The sequence below is a fragment of the Notamacropus eugenii genome, chromosome 4 (genome assembly GCF_028372415.1).
Source record: "Notamacropus eugenii isolate mMacEug1 chromosome 4, mMacEug1.pri_v2, whole genome shotgun sequence".
NCBI classification, from domain to species: domain Eukaryota; kingdom Metazoa; phylum Chordata; class Mammalia; order Diprotodontia; family Macropodidae; genus Notamacropus; species Notamacropus eugenii.
In genome coordinates this window covers 233,959,240-233,978,231 of record NC_092875.1, presented here as the reverse complement: position 1 = coordinate 233,978,231, position 18,992 = coordinate 233,959,240, and the positions used below count along the sequence as shown (strand labels likewise).

At 35.9% G+C, this 18,992-nt stretch overlaps 1 protein-coding gene across 5 annotated transcripts in view; it reads left to right on the top strand.

Annotated features, from left to right (window-relative positions):
• The window catches only part of ANKRD12 (ankyrin repeat domain 12), a 204,654-nt gene that overhangs the window by 78,623 nt on the left and 107,039 nt on the right, over window positions 1-18,992 (top strand). For all 5 annotated transcript variants that reach the window (XM_072604248.1, XM_072604244.1, XM_072604249.1 and 2 more), the window contains one exon: window positions 17,930-18,077. In XM_072604248.1, the coding sequence (XP_072460349.1) occupies window positions 17,930-18,077 (148 nt within the window). The remainder of the gene's footprint in view (window positions 1-17,929; window positions 18,078-18,992) is intronic.

Below are 18,992 nucleotides of genomic sequence, written 5' to 3'. Positions count from 1 at the left end.
AAGACTAACTATATTTCCTTCCATCCTATTCCTCCCTCCATTTATTCTGTTCGCTCCTTTGACCCTGTCCCTCCTCAGAAGTGTTTGCTTCTGATTAACCTCTTCCTCAATTTTCTCTCTCTTATCCTACTTTCCTGTAGGCTAAGGTACATTTCCATACCCAGTTGAGTATGTATGTTATTCCCTCCTTCAGCCAAATCTGATGAGAGTAAGGTTCACTCATTCCCTCTCACCTCCTCCTCCTTCCCCTCCATTGTAAAAAGGTTTTTCTTGCCACTTTTATGTGAGATAATTTACCCCATTCTACCTCTCCCTTTTTCCTTCTCCCACTGCATTCCTCTGTCTCCCCTAATTTTATTTTTTGGATCATGCCTTCATATTCAGCTCACCCTGTGCCCTCTATCTGTACATATATTCTTTCCAACTAACCTAATACTGAGACAGGTCACATGAGTTACAAATATCATCTTTCCATGTAAGAATGTAACCAGTTCAACTTTAATAAGTTCCTTATAATTTCTCTTTGCTGTTTACTTTTTCATGCTTCTCTTGTTCTTGTATTTGAAAATCAGATTTTCTGTTCAACTCTGGTCTTTTCATCAGGAATGCTTGAAGAAACAGTCCTCTGTTCCATTGAATGTCTATTTTTTCCCTGGAGGATTATACTCAGTTTTGCTGAGTGGGTGATTCTTGGTTTTAGTCCTAGTTTCTTTGACATCTGGAATATCATATTCCAAGCCCTTTGATCCCTTAATGTAGAAGCTGCTAAATCTTGTGTTATCCTGATTGTGTTTCCACAATACTTGAATTGTTTCTTTCTGGCTGCTTGCACTATTTTCTTCTTGACCAAGGAACTCTGGAATTTGGCTACAATATTCCTAGGCATTTTCCTTTTGAGATCTCTTTCAGGAGGTGATTGATGGATTCTTTCAATATATGTTTTCCTATCTGGTTCTAGAATACCAGGGCAGTTTTACTTGATAATTTCTTGAAACGTGATGTCTAGGCTCTTTTTTGATCATGGTTTTCAGGTAATCAGTAATTTTTAAATTATGTCTCCTGAATCTGTTTTTCAGGTCAAATGTTTTTCCAGTGAGATATTTCATATTGTCTTCTATTTTTTTCAGTCTTTTGGTTTTGTTTTGTAATTTCTTGATTTCTCATAAAGTCGTTAGCTTCCACTTGTTCCATTCTCTAATTTCCTCAGGAAGCTTTTGGACCTCCTTTTCCATTTGACCAATTCTGCTTTTTAAGGCATTCTTCTCCTCATTGCCTTTTTGGATGATATTCAGAATTTTCAAGGCTGATTTCATTTTCTTCTTTCCTGAAATCTGGTCTGTCTCCTAACTTCTAGTTGATAGCCCTACTCAAAATCTTGAAGTCACATTGACTTCTCCACTTGCTTACCCACCATATCCACTTAATTAAGTCTTAAAGATTCTACTTCCATAATGTCTTGTATCCATTCCCTTCTCTTCATTAAACTCAGCAAATATTTATAAAGTACTTATTGTGTGGTAGATGAAATACAAAGTTTAAGTAAGACATGGTCCCTACCTTTTTAAGCATTATAGTCTAGTGGGGGTAAACATGACTTAATCTACTTTTTATGTTTTTTAATTATTTGTGTATGAGATATAAACCTACAGTTGCGTGATTTCTGAGAGAAGTATCCTACTGATCAGTAGAAGATAGCATGTCATTTGGACTCCAAAAGATGAGTAAGAATACATTAGATGGGGGGCGATGGAGGAAAGGGCCTTCTAGCCATAGAAGCAGCATGAACAAAAGACACAGAAGCAGGAAAATGAAGGAGGAAGAAAATTGTATATTCCATGCTGCCTTCTACCCCCTGAGTTCAGGGTCTAAGGATTACCTCATTACCTCTCAAATAGACTTCTGCTATGTAGCCTTCTAAGCATCGTCATCCTACTTGGAGTCCTTGTCCCTTCCAAATTAGTCCTATACATTGCTTCTGCTGGATAAGTTTTCTACAACACAGCTATATGGGCATGAGTGAAGGGAGGAACCTCAGCAGAAGTGGTGGAAAAAATCCATTCCTAACTTGGATGATTGCTTGAGCAAAGGCAAGAAGACAAGAGAAGGCAGGATAATAATAGAGAATGAGCAACTACCCTAATCAGAAATTTTCAGTAGCCTCCTATATTGCTTGCCAAATTAAGTATCAACTGCTGGCATCAGAAGCCTTCTGCAGTGCTCATATCTTGTCTTTACAGTCTTATCTCCCATCTTCCCCTTTAGTATACTGAATTCTGTTATCAAATTAGACTTAAAATTTAGAAGGGACAATCCTTGTTTTCTACCTCTGTTCAGTGGAACACCGTTTGGGATGTTTCCTCCACCATGAATGCTCTTCTGCCAATTCTGCCTGTTGAAATTTTAATTTTATTTTGATACTGATGTATAGTGCTACCTCCCTTCAATGAAACTTTTCTTATCCCATCCTTAGCTCTTTCTGGAAAATAAATACCACTAGCAGTCAGGGTAGCAGTCCTTTGAATGTAGCAACTGGGGCCAAATCAAGTTTCTGACTTCAGTTTTTCTTGACCTAAACCTGTTAAATTTCAGGGAGGTAAGGATGCAAAACAGTTTCCCTGCCCACCTCAGAGAGCCAGCCCAAGTCAGATAAAACAGGTATCGCTCCTACCGTATTCCATCACTTGGGGTTGCTAAGTCTCTAAAATGTTCTAGGTGACCTTCCATCAATAAAATAATCTTAAAACAGCTTTAGCAGTGGTATGTAATGCAAAATAATGAAAATAATAGAAAACATACATTTTAGAACAGTGGAAAATGATGTGAAGAACAATTCAAGTCTATTTAGGATAAAATAATCGTTTTATTCTTAGGATAAAACAGTCAGCCAGGAGCAACAACAGGAAAGACAGGTCCAGTTCATAGGAGTTAAAATAGCTAAGAAGTCATAGGCTTCTTGTGTGTAACCTATCTCAGAGCTTTAATCTGTCCCAAGACAGAATGCTAGTTGAGCTAGTGAGCATTTATTTGGTACTCAGTTAGGTTTCAGTCATTATTCTAAACTGGGATTGCAGCTGCAAGGAAACAATACAGTTCCTACCCTCAAAGGGTTCATGCTACTTGGAAGATGGTAACACATAATGGGGAACTGGAGAACAAAGGGCAATTGGGCAGGGAAAAGGGTACTGCTGGAAAGATGCTAGAGAAATCCAAAAAAATGAGTTGAGCCAGAAGCAAAGCTAAAGCAAAGCTCTTGGTTACAACCATGCTAACTACCTTCCTGCTTGCTACCTCTAACCTTATGAGCTACAGACCCCTAGAGGTCCCTTATGGGCCAGAAGTTCACCAATCCTGAGAAGAGGCCTCAGGGTCAGAGGTATCTCTAGGGTGGAAAGGCTACTGGCATAATTGACAATTAAACTGCCAAATGTTATCTCAATTCCTGCCCTTTAGCCAGCCACCCAAAAAAGTGGCAGTCTTAGTCCCAGTAAACTTGGTAGCTGTGTCAATGTCTCAGGAATGGCACTGGTCTGAAACTCTTGATGGTTCAGCTAAAACAAAGAATTTTTAGAGCTGGGCTGTTAAGCTCTACTCAGGATGGAAACAATTGCAGGCTTGACAAGGGCCTTAGTAAAACAATGGATTAAGACTAGAGATAGAATCCTAAGGTTCTGCATTCAGATCTGTTTGCTTCTAATATTTCTGTTGTTCCCCCTACCTCAGCCTGGGCCCCACCCTAGCTGGTTGCTAAATTGAAACAGGGACTTACCTCATACTGCCATTCTGTCAACATTTCCTAGCCCACTAGCCAAAATCTCCTCCTCCCTATGAACTTCTTCAGGAAGACAGCACAAAATAGAGACATATACTGAGGTATTATTATTTTCTTCTATGACAATAAAGTAAATGTTCTTCTTCACTTTTATCCAAGGGCTCAAAATTATGCTAAAATACCTCCTTTTTTCCCAGGTTAACTCCTCTCTATACTTAAAGAAAGATAATTTCAGCTTCCCCTTATTGTTTAAAAAAAAATGTAAAGACTCTTAGCAATTCCATCGCTTAATTTCCCAAATCTTTTATAGGGAGGAGCTGTCCAAACCATCCCAGGCAAAAAGCAAAACAAAAAAACTTAAAGGGGACTTGAACTGTTGTCCTGAGTTGTATAGAGTTCTCTGAGAGGGCAAAAACCTCAAGACCTGGGCACAGATGATAAAATAATAAAGATTAGAGAGAGTCAACTGGGACTATGTTCAACAGTAATTCATCCTGATCAGGAAAGTCTTCCTAAAAACTGCATTGGAATGTAGATCCTTGTTTCTTTCTGGAGTGGCACTGGTTTATCAAAGACATATCCTCTGGGAAATGCCATCCAGTCCTAATAATCTTGGATGTGCTAATGAAGCTGTTATCTTCAAAGTCCATTCTAGCTTTCCATGTTACCAGCTGCCCAAGGATGATATGAACTGTGGAGCATTCAGTTAACCTGATGACAAAGGTGTTGGATCTTCTTTGAAGTAAAATGAGTACCCTGATCTGAGTACGTGGTTTAAGGGGACCCTTAAAAATATAGCTAATAGGAGAAGATTCTGGGAAGATGACAGAGTAGGCCAGGAAATTCCAAGATTTTCCCCCAGAAAAGAGATAAAATATCACTGAAGATCTGAGGCAAGAGGCACCATCCCTCATACCTCAGGACTAGAGGTGATTACAAAAATTAAACTATTACCACAAAAAATGCATGGGCAAAGGAGAAAGAATCCAACCATAGAAAGCTATTATGGTAATAGAGAAGACCAGGATTCATCTTCAGAGGAGGATGTTGAAGTAAAGAAACCTCCAAAGAGTAACAGCAAATGGTCACCTGCACAAAAAGAATTCAGAGAAAATCTTAAAAATATTTTAAAAATCAAATGACAGAGATGGAGGTAAAACCAAAAAAATAAAAATAATCCAAGAAAAACAAGAAGATTATGAAAGGAAAGTCAGCCAATTTAAAAAGGAGGTCCAGAATCTTAAGGAAAAAAATGACACTTTGAAAATTAGAATTAGGTAAGATGAGATCAAGAAATAATTAAACAAAATATGAATAATGAAAAAATAGAGAAAGTGAAACATAAGAAAAACAATAGATCACGAAGAGAAAACAAATAATCAGACCAACTGAAAATTATGATCAAAAAGAGAAATAAAGAAAATTGTCCTGAAATATTAGAACAAGAAGAAATAGAAAAAAATCTATCAATCACCACTTAAAAGAGAATCTATGAGGAAAACTCATAGGAACATCAATCAAATTCTGAAACTTCAGCTCAAGGTTAAAATACTAAAAGCAACAAGAATAAAACAATTTAAATGTGATGGTGCCACAATCAGAATTACACAAGACGTAGCAGTGGAGACATCAAGGAACTGCAAATCTTGAATACTGTATACCAAAGAGCAAAAAAAACCTGGGACTTCAGCCAAAAATATCATACCCAACAAAATTAAGCATAATCCTGAATGAAAAAAAATGGACATTAGATCAACTATCAGACTTTTAAGGTTTTATTTTTTAAAAAAACCTGAACTTAATAAAAGATTTGACATACAAGAGCCAAGAGAAATATAAGATATATACCAAAGACTGATTATAAGGGATTCAGTAAGGATAGACTGTTTACTTTTTATATACGTAAAATGTATATTTAAGATTCTCATTAATAATTGGGTAGCTCATAAGAAAGATTGGGATAAACCTGAGTATGATATGAATTTAAGAAGTAAAACCATTTAGGAACAGCTAAAAAGAGTAATTATTTTATACAAATGAGGTGCGAAAGGAAGAATCAATACGGAGTAATTAGATGAGGGAAGAGGGTTGGTAGTTCTGGTAACCTACTTTCATTGGCAATGGGTTTAAGAGGAAACAATACATATATATTTAGAAGAAATAAAATGCTAGGGAGATGGGGAGGGGGGAGAGAGGACAAGGGAGGGATCTTTAGAGAGGAGGGTGAAGGAATAGGTGAAAGGGGAGTATAGAAGAGTGTTCAGATTTATAGGAATGAGAGGATAGGGGAGTGATCCTTGAAGGTGTCTAGGCAAGTAACAGAAGGGCAAAATAGTGGGTAAAGTAGAGGAGACAGAACGGATAGGAAACAAGATATGCACAAACATAAAAACAAAGATCAGAAGTAGAATTTGGGAGGGAAAGTATATGTCTGTATATCTGCATATGTGTGTGCATATAGCTATAGAGAAATATATACAAACTTAATTGTAGCCTGGGGGAGAGGTTGGAGAGGGAATAAAAGAAAAGAATAAAAAAGTGTTCACAGCAGAGAACAAAAGAAAAGTTACAAGGAAGCAAAAATGGACAATTCTCAGTACAATGTATGTTATTTATCATACAGGCTTTCTTGAAATGAGAATTTTTTATTATGTTTTGAATCCTCTGTATTTTGCTATGCACATGTCATGCTTTTTTTCCCTTTCTTACTTTGTATTTAAATTCCAGTATTTAAGTTTATGATATGTTTTTGTTTCTTTTTCTATTTTGTATTTGTGTTCTGGTGCTTGAGTCTAAAATAAAATTTTTTTAAATAGTAAAAAAAATATATAGCTAACATTTATATAGTGCTTATTATGTGCCAGGTATTGTACTAAGCACTTCACAATTATTATCTCATTTGATCCTCACAACAACCATGGAGGTAGGTGCTATTATTATCCCCATTTTACAGATGAGGAACCTGAGTCAAACAAAGGTTAAGTGACTTTCCAGGGTCACACAGCTAGAAAATATTTGAAGCCAGATTTGAACTTGTCTTCCTTACTTTTCCAGTGCTATATTCACTGTGCCACCTACCTTCTCCACTATGGAAGAAAGATGTGTTTTGTAAAGGCAATAGTGGTAACTTCCAACACAATGCCATTGGCATCAGCACAAGCTGTAATTGACACTATAGTCTCATTCTTTGAATTAGGCCTAAACTGCCCTTTAATGGAGGAAGAGGGACAATGTAGTCAATTTTCTAGTCAGAACAGGTCAAGAAGCACATAGGAACATAATACACTGATCTTTTGAAGGTAGATGATATGATGAGCATGGAGCAGAAGTAACTGCATCTTTCTTTGTTAAGAGGGCCACAATACAGCATCATGGCCCCGTGTCTAGATTGGTGGTGGCTCCAGTCACTGATCTTTGCAATTTTTGTGAAAGCATCAACCTGATTATTCAGTTCAGCAGAGGGCATAGAATATCATACAAGCAACGGTATAACATCAGCAAAATTCTTCCAATTTTCCTGAACCCAAAGTAGAGTCTTTAGTTATCTAATTCCATTTTCTCCAAGCTTCAAACCACTCATTCAAACCAATAGTAACTGCCCAGAAATCAGTATAAATAAAACTCTTCTCTGAGCCATTCCTCAAGGCTCTCTCATTGTAGCTTGCCTTCTGTGAAGACTTGCCCAGGACCTCTATCCTGTAGAGTGTCCCCAGTTACTGATGCTCTCAAGTAATTGGCTACCCATGACACCTATCTGACATGAAGTGTGTGGAGAAACACTATTCTTCCGGGCAGATCCTGACATACAATCTTGATTTCACCTCCATTTTTGCTTTCTCTTTCCCAATAACCTTTTCCCCATATGTAATCTTGAAACATTTAGTTTTTGTTTTAGATAATATAAAATGGTAAATGTGTTCCCTTTAGAGCAGACCTTATTGAGAATAAGTGCCTTAGAAGAGATTTGTTTTGGCTGTTAGGTTTTTTTTTTCTGCTACTATTTTAACAAAGTTCAAAAGCACAGTACTCTTTAGATTGTGAATGTGTATATTTGAAATGAACTGTATATTTAGGTAAACACAGCTGTGTTTGTTTCAAAAAAGTTAATTGTTTGCAGAACGTTTTGGTAATACCACTCACTAGTGCAAAGGGGCCAAGATAGTATTCCAGTTCACACTAGGCCTCCATATAGTTGAGATTTAATTCTAACCTTACTTTGTCTTTCATATAACAAGAAAATAGAATAAATGAGAAAATATGAGTACAATTATTTATAAATTTTCTGTACTAACAGAGGAGTGATACTGATATGATAATTCATTTATATTGCACTTCAAGATATGTGAAGTGATTTACATACATTATCTCATTTGATTCCTCTGTGAAGAATCCCTATTTATAGGTGAGGAAACTGACGCTCAGAAAGATGAAGTGATTTACAGAGTATGGTGTCTGAGACAAGTCCTGCCTGAAGTCTTCCTAATTCAAGAGGATGCCATCCACTATGCTATTTAGTGAATCAGCAAGCATTTAAGTTTTTACTAAGTGCTGAGCACACAAAGACAAAAATGAAATCGTCCCTTCCCTTAAGGAGCTTATATTCTACCGGGGAAAACAACATAAATCCATATAAGGGTTTAAAAAATATTTACAAAGTAAATAGCAGGTAATTTTAGAGGTGAGGGACAGGTAGTTGGTAGGATCAGGAAGGGTCTCACCCAGGAAGTAGCACTCGAGCTGAGCTTTGAAGGAAGACATATTGTAAAAGAGATGAGGAGAGAAGGGGAACAACCTGAGCAAAAGTTCATAGTCACTACTCTGAAGAGTGCTTGAAGCAAGGCAATATGTAATGAGCCTAGAAATGTAGGCTGGAAGAAAGTTGCAAAGTGTTATAAATGCCATAAGAGAGCAGTGGTTTTTTACAGTTTTTTGATTATTCCTATTAAAAAGAAAAATACAACCCCTATACATGTGTCCTAATAATTACATAAATTATAAAACAGAAAAATTAGCATCTTAAAAGATAATGATAAAACAATATTTGGTAAATATTACTTGGAGTGGAAGAAAAAAATGTAATGAGAACCAAGATACAGATCACAGTTGATCAGTGAAAACTTCCTCATCCTGTGCAACTCACTCTGACCCAAAATGGAAAGGGAGGTGGAGGTGGGATTATTAACTCACCAGTCACTACCCTAGGACATATGTATTCTGTCCTCAAAGGTCAACCTGCCTTAACCATAACATAATCAGGAAGACAAGTGTGGATATACTGGAGAAGAGGAGGAATGTTCCCTGTTGCCTGGGTAGTGGTTAGGTTATAATTGCTCTGGGACCTAGTTTTCTTCACTTAAAGGAAGAAGGAGAAAGGGGACTGAGTGGGAGAGTATTAGAGGATGAGTAGATATGCTTATGTTGGATACAAGCCCCATAATTGCTTTTTGCTGGGAGAGTGAGATGCGGCTCATCTTCTCATCTTTTAATTGATGATCCACACAATCCTCACAAGTCAGATCATGGTCCCCATTGGACCCCAGTCCCCCACTTGCAAGACCTAGAGGCAATAGAGAGCCATTGGAGCTTCTCAAATAAGGGAGTGCAGAGCTCTGTACTTTAGGAATATCAGTTTGTCAGATATATGGAGAATGGATTAGAGAGGAAAGAGAAATACCAGAAACTGGGACATCAGATAGGCTATTGCAGTAATACAGGTGAACGGTGATAAAAGACTGAACTAGGTGGTAAAACTGGCAACTGATTGTATATGTGGGTTGAGGATTGAGGAGTTAAACTCAAAGATTATAAACTGAGATGACTAGAAGGATAATAGTACTCTTGATGGAAATAGAGAAGTTTGAAAGAGGCATAGCATTTGGAGGGGAACAGTTCAAGTGGTAGGGAAGGGAGACAATGAATAATTGAGTCCCATTTTACATATGTTAAATTTGAGATTTTTGAGTCATCCGTAATTACACTCACTAGTTACCTAGGGCATAACCCAAAGTTGTGTCCTGGTCTATCTTCTCTTATCTCTCTGTTATTATCTCTTTGCAACCTCATTAGCTTCCGTAGATTTATGTATCATATTTATGCATATACATTCCAAATTACACACACACCCCACCCCTGGTTCTCTCTCCTGAGCTTTAGTTGACCATCTCCAACTACCTATTAGATATTTAAAACTATATGTCCCATAGGCATCTCAAAGTAACATATCTAAAATCACAGTCATTGTCTTTCTTCCTCTTCTGAACTTCTGTACCTCTGCTACATCTCCTGGCTGTGTTCCCTTCTTTCTTTTCACACAGCCACCCTAGTTCAGGCCTTTCCTTACCTCTTGCCTAGACTTTGACAAAACACTTCTCAGTGTCCTCTTTGCCTCAGGTTTTTGCTCCACTGTACTCCATTCGTCACACAGCTGCCAAAGTGATTTTCGTAAAACACAGGTTTGAACACCTCCCTACCCTTCTCAATTAACTGCAATGGTTTTCTATTATTTCTAGGATAAAATAAAATCATTCTAATGTTTGACTCTTAAAACCATTTGCAGCCTAACCCCAACCTAGCTTTTCAATTTATTGGGTTATTTCTCTTCACTCATTCTAAGATCGGGTCCATTTGGCCCTCTTATAATCCTCTTGTACAGTGCTCCATTTCCTGTCTGCCTATGCAGTGACTGTCTCTCATGCCTGGAATATGCTCCCTTCTCTCTTAGTATCCTTGGTTTCTTTCAAGACCCAGTTAAAGTGTCACCTTTTACATGATATCCTTCCTGATACCCATTAGTTTCTAGTGCTTTTCTCCCCTGCAAAAAAATCACAGCCTATTTTATATATCCATATATGCATATTATCTCCCTCTATATAAACACAGAAGGAATGTAAATATTTGCAGCTAGGTGATACAATGGATAGAGTGCTAGATTTGAAGCCAGGAAGGCCTGAGTTCAAATCTAACCTTAACCCCAATCTGCCTCAGTTTCTTCATCTGTAAAATGGAGATAGTAATAACACCTACTTCCCAGGATTGTTGTGAAGATTAAATGAGGTGATATTTGTGAAACACTTAACACAATGCCTGGAACATAGTAGGCACTTAATAAATGCTTATTTTCCTCCTTCTTTCCTAAGTAACCTCCTTGAGGATGAAGATTGTTTACTTTTGTCTTTGTATCTTCAGTTTCTAGTACAGTGCCATGTACATTATTGATTTAATAAATGCTTATTGATGGATTAATTGTTTAAGATACTATCAAGGAATAAAAGTCCATTTGGTAGTTGGTGACATGAGATTGGAGCTCACAAGTGACCAGGGTAGATATTTTTATCTGTGTCATCTCCATAGAGATGATAATTGAATCTATAACAAAACTGTACCCCAAGAGATCACAAAAATGGCAAAGGGTCCCACGTGTATAAAAATATTTATAGCAGCTCTCTTTGTGGTGGCCAAAAACTGGAAATCAAGGGGATGCCCATCAATTGGGGAATGACTGAATAAATTGTGGTATATGAATGTAATGGAATACTATTGTGCTATAAGAAATGATGAACAGGAAAACTTCAGAGAGGCCTGGAAAGACCTATATGAATTGATGCTGAGTGAAAGGAGCAGAACCAGGAGAACTTTGTACACAGCAACAACCACAGTGTGCAAGAATTTTTTCTGGTAGACTTAGTACTTCATTGCAATGCAAGGACTTAAAAAATTTCCAGTGGTCTTTTAAGGCAAAATGGCTTCCACATTTAGAGAAAGAACTATGGAATTTGATCACAGCGTGAAGCAGATCATTTTCTTTTGTGTTATGTTTTGTTTTATTTTATGATTTCTCCCATTCCTTTTAATTCTTCTATGCAACATGACTAAAGTGAAAATGTATTTAATAGGAATGTATGAGTAGAACCTATATAAAATTGTATGCCATCTCAGGGCAAGTGGGGAGGTAGCAGGGAAGAAGGAGGAAGGAGAGGAAAAAAATCTAAGTTATATGGAAGTGATTGTACAACACTGAAAACAAATAAAATAATGATAAAAAAAGAAAACTATATAGGAAAACTGTTTGCAGAGCACTCCTCTAACTGTGTCTCACATGCATGTGTCAAAAGTATTCCAGCTTTTCTGAAAACTCAGTGAACCTCAAATTATTCGTATCAGGCAAGGCCATAAAAAAATGAGAAAAGATAAAAGAAAAGGACCCATGACAGGACCTTGAATTATATTTACAGTTAGGGATGGGACAGGAATGACAATCCAGCAGAGGATCTTCAGAAGGAGCAGCCAGACAGGAAGAAGATGGAGGAAGTTAGTGTTATAAAGACACAGGGAGAAGAGAATACTTACAGAGAGATCAAGAAAGATGAGGACCAGAAAAAAAAGCTGTTGGATTTACCAATAGTTCACTGATAATGTAGGAGAGAGAGTTGAGTGAAGAGGTCAGAAGCTAAATATTAAGAGAGAAAAAGGTAGAACCATGGATAGGCTACCTTTTAGTAATGTGAATAATCCACATTCACATAATCTTATAATTAATTATATTTGGTCCTAGAATGTGAATGTTTAAACATTATTTAAATATTGAATATTTATTTTATTAAAATAATACATGGTTATTAAATATTAAAGAACTCAGCATTCTTCAATAAGAACAAACCATATTAAATATCTATCACAATAGGAATTAGAAAGTTCTCTTTTCTAATTCAACTTTCTTTCCCCTTTCTCACCCCACTTATATTACAATGCAGTGCCAAAACAAAAATATCTTTCTGCTCTACCCTTTTTCCTCAGTAGATTGTGTTTTTTCTGGAATTAAGAGGTTGTGACTGATAATTAAATGTTTTAAGACAGAGATTTCACTGTAGTAAATATAAAAAAATCATCGATTTGACTGCAAAAACTTTTTATCATCAACTTTTTAAATTTGTTAATAAGAACCTGATGGTAAAATTTGCTTTGGATAAATTTTTTATATTAAAAATCTTTGCAGATAGGTAGAGAAAACATAGTGTAAGATGGAAGAGAGTGAGGAGTCAAGAATAATGCTAAGGTTATGGACGTGGTTGATGAAAGGGTGATGATACTCTAAACAGAAAGAAGGGAGTTTGGAAGGAGACTGGGTTTTGGGAGAAATATATCAAATTCAGTTTTGAACATGTTGAATTTGAGATGTCTATGATTTCTAGTTTGAAGTATCCAATAGGTAATTGAAGGTATATTACTAGCACTTAGGAGAGAAACTAGGGATGGCTATATAGCTTTGGGAGCCATCTGTGTAGAGATGATCATTAAACCCAGAAAGATGGAAGTTGCCAAATTGGAACATCAATAACTAGGTCAATTTGTTGAGACATAGAGAGTGCTAAGATAGGTAATATGAAATAAATCTAGAAAGGTAGCTAGACCCAGATTATGAAGGCCTTTAAATGCCAAGCTCCTGTGTTTGTATTTTGCCATAGAGACAGTAGGGATTCATTAAAATTCTTTCACAGAATAATATAGTCAGACCTGTGCTTTAGGAAGATTTCCTTTTTAGCTGTGTGAAGAATGGATTACAGCAGGGAAAGAGTGGAAAGAGGGAGAAAAAATATAGGGCTATTGTAAAAATCAAGGAAAGTTATAATGAGAATATGAACCAGGACAGTGACCAGTGGCCTTGTAAGTGGAGAGAAGTTTGGATTAGGTGCAGCTATAGTGGGAATTGTGAATTTTATTTTGAACCTGTTGAGTTTGATATACTTGCAAATTCAAACTCTATCTTCTGCAGGAAACCTTTCTTGGTTCTGCTACCTTCAGAGATTTCCCCTTTAAAGGAAAAAAATTTTATTCCACCTAGTCTGTACCTTATTTATATACATTTAAACCTATTTTTATACATTTTATCTCTCCCATTAGATTGCAAGATTCTTGAGAGCAAGTACTATTTTTCCCTTTCTTTGTGTCCCCAGCACTTGGCACATGGCCTGGTACTTAATGAATATTTAATTAATGCTTGTTGATTAATGATAAATTGAGTGTTAGTGATATGAGACCAGAATTCAGGAGGATAGGTTAGAACTGTTGCATTTCTAGAGAATTTGAGGGTTTCTCTCACTAGACATCTTCATACAAAGGCTGGATCCTGGATATATTGCAGAGGAGATTTTTATTCAGGTACAGATTGAAATGAGTGATCATTGGGGTCCTATTCAAGTATGAGATTCAATAAAATACGCAAAAGAAGAAATCCAGTGCTGCAGGCTGCATGATGCCTTGTTGAGCATGTCTTTTTGGATTAGACTAGTCAGTAAACATTTATTAATTGCCAGGCACTATGTTAAGATCTGGTCCTTAAAGAATTCACAATCTGATGGACTAGATTACCTTTGTTATCCCTCCCACCTCTGAGATCCTGTAATTGTGTGAAACTGGCTTAGATTTATAGCAGTACTGTGTAATTCAAGTCACTATAGTTAAATGTTTTAGTTTATCCATTACCAATCAAATTTTTGTAGTTCTGTCATCTCATCAATGTGAGTGTATAACCAACAGCAATTCATATTCCAGTCTATCCATGCCTGCTAATTATTTATGACTTTGTTCATATGATCCCATAGGTTCACCCTGGGAGAGGACTATTTGGGGGGTGGCCCTCACTTTCTCTTGAATATTCCTACTTGCCTACTGTATCCTCTCTTTTTCACTTATAGATTTCTTAGATAGCATCCTTCATATTGGTGATGTCTCAATTCAAATAGCATCAGATCCCTCTTGGCCCATATAGTAATTTAGAAAACCACAAATTAACATTATCTATGTTGTATTTTTATATTGTTAAACATTTCCAAATTACAGTTTAATCTGGTTCAGTTGTACTTGGGAATTTTGGGACTCCCTAGGGGAATTTGTTGTTGGTAGTGCTGCAGTCTGCTCATGCCCACCAATACTGATCTTCAGTTTCAGACCTTCAGAAACGATAGCATCCCATGACTCACAGCCTTGTTACAGCCATCTCTGTTATCTACGGTATCATATAGCACTATGTACTACACTATATGTAGCACTATAGTAAGGAGCTAGTTTCATTTTTTTATGTTCTGGTATTTACCATGAAAAATACCTTAATTTGAGGTATTGTTTAGGTGCTTACCCTATATTACCTATAGAGTAGGTAATTTACTCTATATTGTCATCCTAAACCAGTACTATTCATTAAGAGATTTATTCTTATATGATAACCCTCTCTGGAACATAAATATTTTTCGTTAGCGCAAAAATGCAACTTAATCTATTATTTTTCCCACCATTCTTTTTTTAACCAGTTATTTGTATACATAGCCTTCAATTCTTATTTCAGTGTCAAATCTATGCCAGTTATGGGAACCCATGCAGATAAACCAGATCAGTAATATGAAATATAGCATGTTGTTTAAACTAGAGAAGGGAAGATTTAGAAAAGACATAAATATCTTTAAGTGTTTGATGGACCCTTACTTGGAAGAGAGATTATACTTCTTTTGCTTGGTCCCAAAGAGCAGAACTGTTTACAATGGGTAGAAATTATAAAAGCAAATCTTAATGAAATGAAAAACTTAGAGCTATACTAAAACATAATAGGCTGCTTCGAAAAGTAATGGATTATCTCTTTTTTTGAGGACTTAAGGAGAAGACTGGATATAATTACTTACTGTTTTTTAATTCAGTTTTATTTTCCATTCCAAATTCTCTCTCCTCCCCTCTACTTTCCCTAGTTATTAAAAAAGACAAAAAAAAGATAAAAACCATTACAAATATGTATAGACATGTACAAATTTCCACATTAGCTATGTCCCCAGGGAAAAAAATAGAATAAAATATGCTTTAGTCTGCACTCTGAATCCATCAGTTCTATTTCTGGACATGGGGAGCATATTTCATCCTGAGTCTTTTGGAATTGTTGGTCATATAATCAGAGTTACCAAGTCTTTCAGAGTTTACAGTAGTGCTGTTTACTGTGCAAATTGTTCTCCTGGCTCTGCCCACTTCACTTTGTATCTGTTCATTCAGGTTTTTCTGAAACCATCCTTTTCATCATTTCTTACAGTACAAACATTCCATCATATTCATATTGATAGATAGCCCCTCAGTTTCCAATTCTTTGCAACCACAGAAAAGGTGTCTATAAGTATATTTATATAGATGGCACCTTTTCCTCTTTTTTTGATCTCTTTGAGGAGTAGACCTAGAAAGGACTTTGCTGGGTCAAAAGGTATGTACAGTTTAATAGCTTTTTGGAGCACAGTTCCAAATTTCCAGAATGGTTAGACCAGTTCACAATTCCATCAGCAGTGCATTGGTGTCCCTATTTTCCCACATCCCCTCCAGCATTTGTCATTTTCCTTTTTTGTCATCTTAGCCAATCTGATGGCTGTGAGGGTGAACCTCATAAAATTACCTTTCTCTAATGATTAGCAATTTAGAGCATTTTTTCAGTATGGCTATTGAAAGCTTTGATTTCTTCCTCAGAAAACTGCCTATTTATATCCTTTGGCCAATTATCAGTTGGTACTTGCTAACTTTATTATTATCTTGCCATATGTACCAGAAACCATACCCGTGGAAATTTTAATATGTTTATCTTCAGAACTTCCCCTTTAAGGCCTCAATGTCCTAATGGATAATTATGCCACACCTCACTTTTTCCTGCCTGGCTGTCTTCAACAACTACTTTGATTTCTCTCCCTACCTCTCCAGTTCTAGAATCATGTTCAGAAAATTTCTGCTTAGTATCCCTGTTACTTTCAAGACCAAAATGTTTTTCCTGACCACCACTTCCCTAGATTTGTTGTCTCCTTCCTCTGTTAGAGTGTAGGGAACTTTCTTTGCTTTTGCATTTGTATACCTAGAGGGCTAGGACAGTGTTTGACACATAGTAAGTACCTAATATAAATGTTTTTTCATTCATTCCTTTTCCCTTTTGAATCTGGGATTTTATAATCAGGTAGCAGTACAGTAGATTAAAAGGTCAAAATCAGCTATCCCCAACAAGTACTGAATGTTGCTTATTCCTCATATCAGATAACCAGTTAAGGTTTACTTATAGATTACTTTAATGTGGTCTGCTATGGAACTTGTACCCAATTATCTATATGTGAATAATCTGTATCATTGATTATCAACAATATTCCTCTGAGAAATGGTGCTGTAACCCAATACCTGGAAGGCAGGATTATTCTTCATTACAAAGCAGATATCCCTAGCTTTATGTGAGCAGTGTGACACCTGGATATTAGCAGATTTTGAGGCACAGTTGTTTTGCACCGTCATTTTCATTATTTTCAGTAGGGCACTTCAACATTCAAGTATCATTATTTTAAGTAGAGAGTATGCTCAATAGGTTTGGAAACTCTTACAATTGGATGCAGAATAAGTAGTTCCTAATTTCATAGGACTTTCAGTATGTTTAAGTGTTTTCCTAAGAAACAGTACTGTATGACAAATATTACAAGTATTCTCCTGTTAAAGTATTATAATAATAACTAGCATTTGTATAGTACCTACTTTGTGCCAAGTACTGTTCTAAATGCTTTACATAGAACTATGTGTAGATTATCTCATTTGATTCTTTAAAAATCATGTGAGACAGTTACTATTCCCATTTTACAGATGAGGAAACTGAGGCTTATAGAATTACATAGCAGTGACAGAATTCAAACCCTGGTTTTTTGATTCCAAATCCAACAGTTCTTCAACAATACCACTCTGCTTTAGGTTTTATAAAAACTCCTTAACTGACTATATGGCAGTGAACCTTGACTTAAGACACTAGGTCACTTCACGATAGTTTTCCCTTATTACAAACTCTGTGCTAGGAACTAGTTTGGAGTTGTATCTGTTTCCTTTGTTTAAGATCTAAGGTTATTGATACTTACATCTATTATGTACCAGTTTCCAATGTTTGTGTTTATTCTACTCCTCCTTCCCCCAGGTTTGACTGAGTATTGGAGATACAGAAATCTGCTTGATATATTTCAATACCTATGTAATTCTGTGCAAGAATTACTGATTGAGTATTAATTTTCCCCAAACTTATACTTTAGTATTTGAGCTATTTTACTTCTATTTTATTGCCTTTTTAAAATGATCACTGTGCTTATACTTACCTAACATCATTCACATTTATGTTTTTTTTCTCAATAGAGTAAAGAAAAGATTTCATCCTACAGCAAAACTCCAAAAGTTGATAGGAATGATGTGGGGAAAGAGGTGAAAGAGAAATCATCTATGAAGCGTAAACTTCCATTTACCATTAGTCCATCAAGAAATGAAGATCGAGATTCAGACACAGGTAGAATATTTTTTAAAATTTTCTGATAAAACATTTTCACTCATTGTCTTCTCATGATTCTTTCTTCAACCCATAGCTCTTTTCTCTTCATCCCATCATATGCTTCCAGTAAAATGATCTGTTCTTGTAATAGAAGAGTAAAATATGTATCGGTATTTCATAGTGTCAAATCAGTTGTTTCTGGCTGAAGTGATGCTACTTTTCTTACCATCTAGCTATATTTCCATTCAGAACTACGTACAGTATTTTCCAAGAATTAATATATGTTTTAAATAATTCTTTACTTACCTTCCTAGAATGTAATGTTTATTTTATTTATATGTGTGTATGTATGTATATTTTTATTGGTCTCATTGTTTAGTGAGATAGTAGATTGATGAGAGAATTTAATGTTTTCTAAAGACTTCCTTTGAAAAACAGTTGTTCAGAATCCACTGATATATTTTTGAACCTCCAGACTTCAAAATTTTAGATCTGAAACATTAGACAGAGAGATTCATTGTGGACAGTGATGTTGGCTCTGTCCTGTTTCTGAGATAACCTTATATATGACAAACTACAATAAATTAAATGCGCTTAGTGAGTTCGTTAATTCCAAAGTATGATTCAGAGTGGAGCAGAAATTAAATAATCATCTAATATACTCCTAAAATTGTTGTTTAGGTCACAAAACTAATTGTTCACAATCTCACAAGATTTTAAACCTGGAGACAAATAAATCTCTCTCATTTTATTGATTAGGAAACCAAGGCCCAGTAAGATTAAAAAACTTGTCCATGATTACATAATTTAACATAAGATTGAACAGTAGACCCATATTCTAGCATATTTTATCTCATCCAAGTTATTTTATCCCTTAGGTAAATTGATGAGAATTTTTCTTTGGAATGTTTTCACTTCATTTGAAGAAATGAT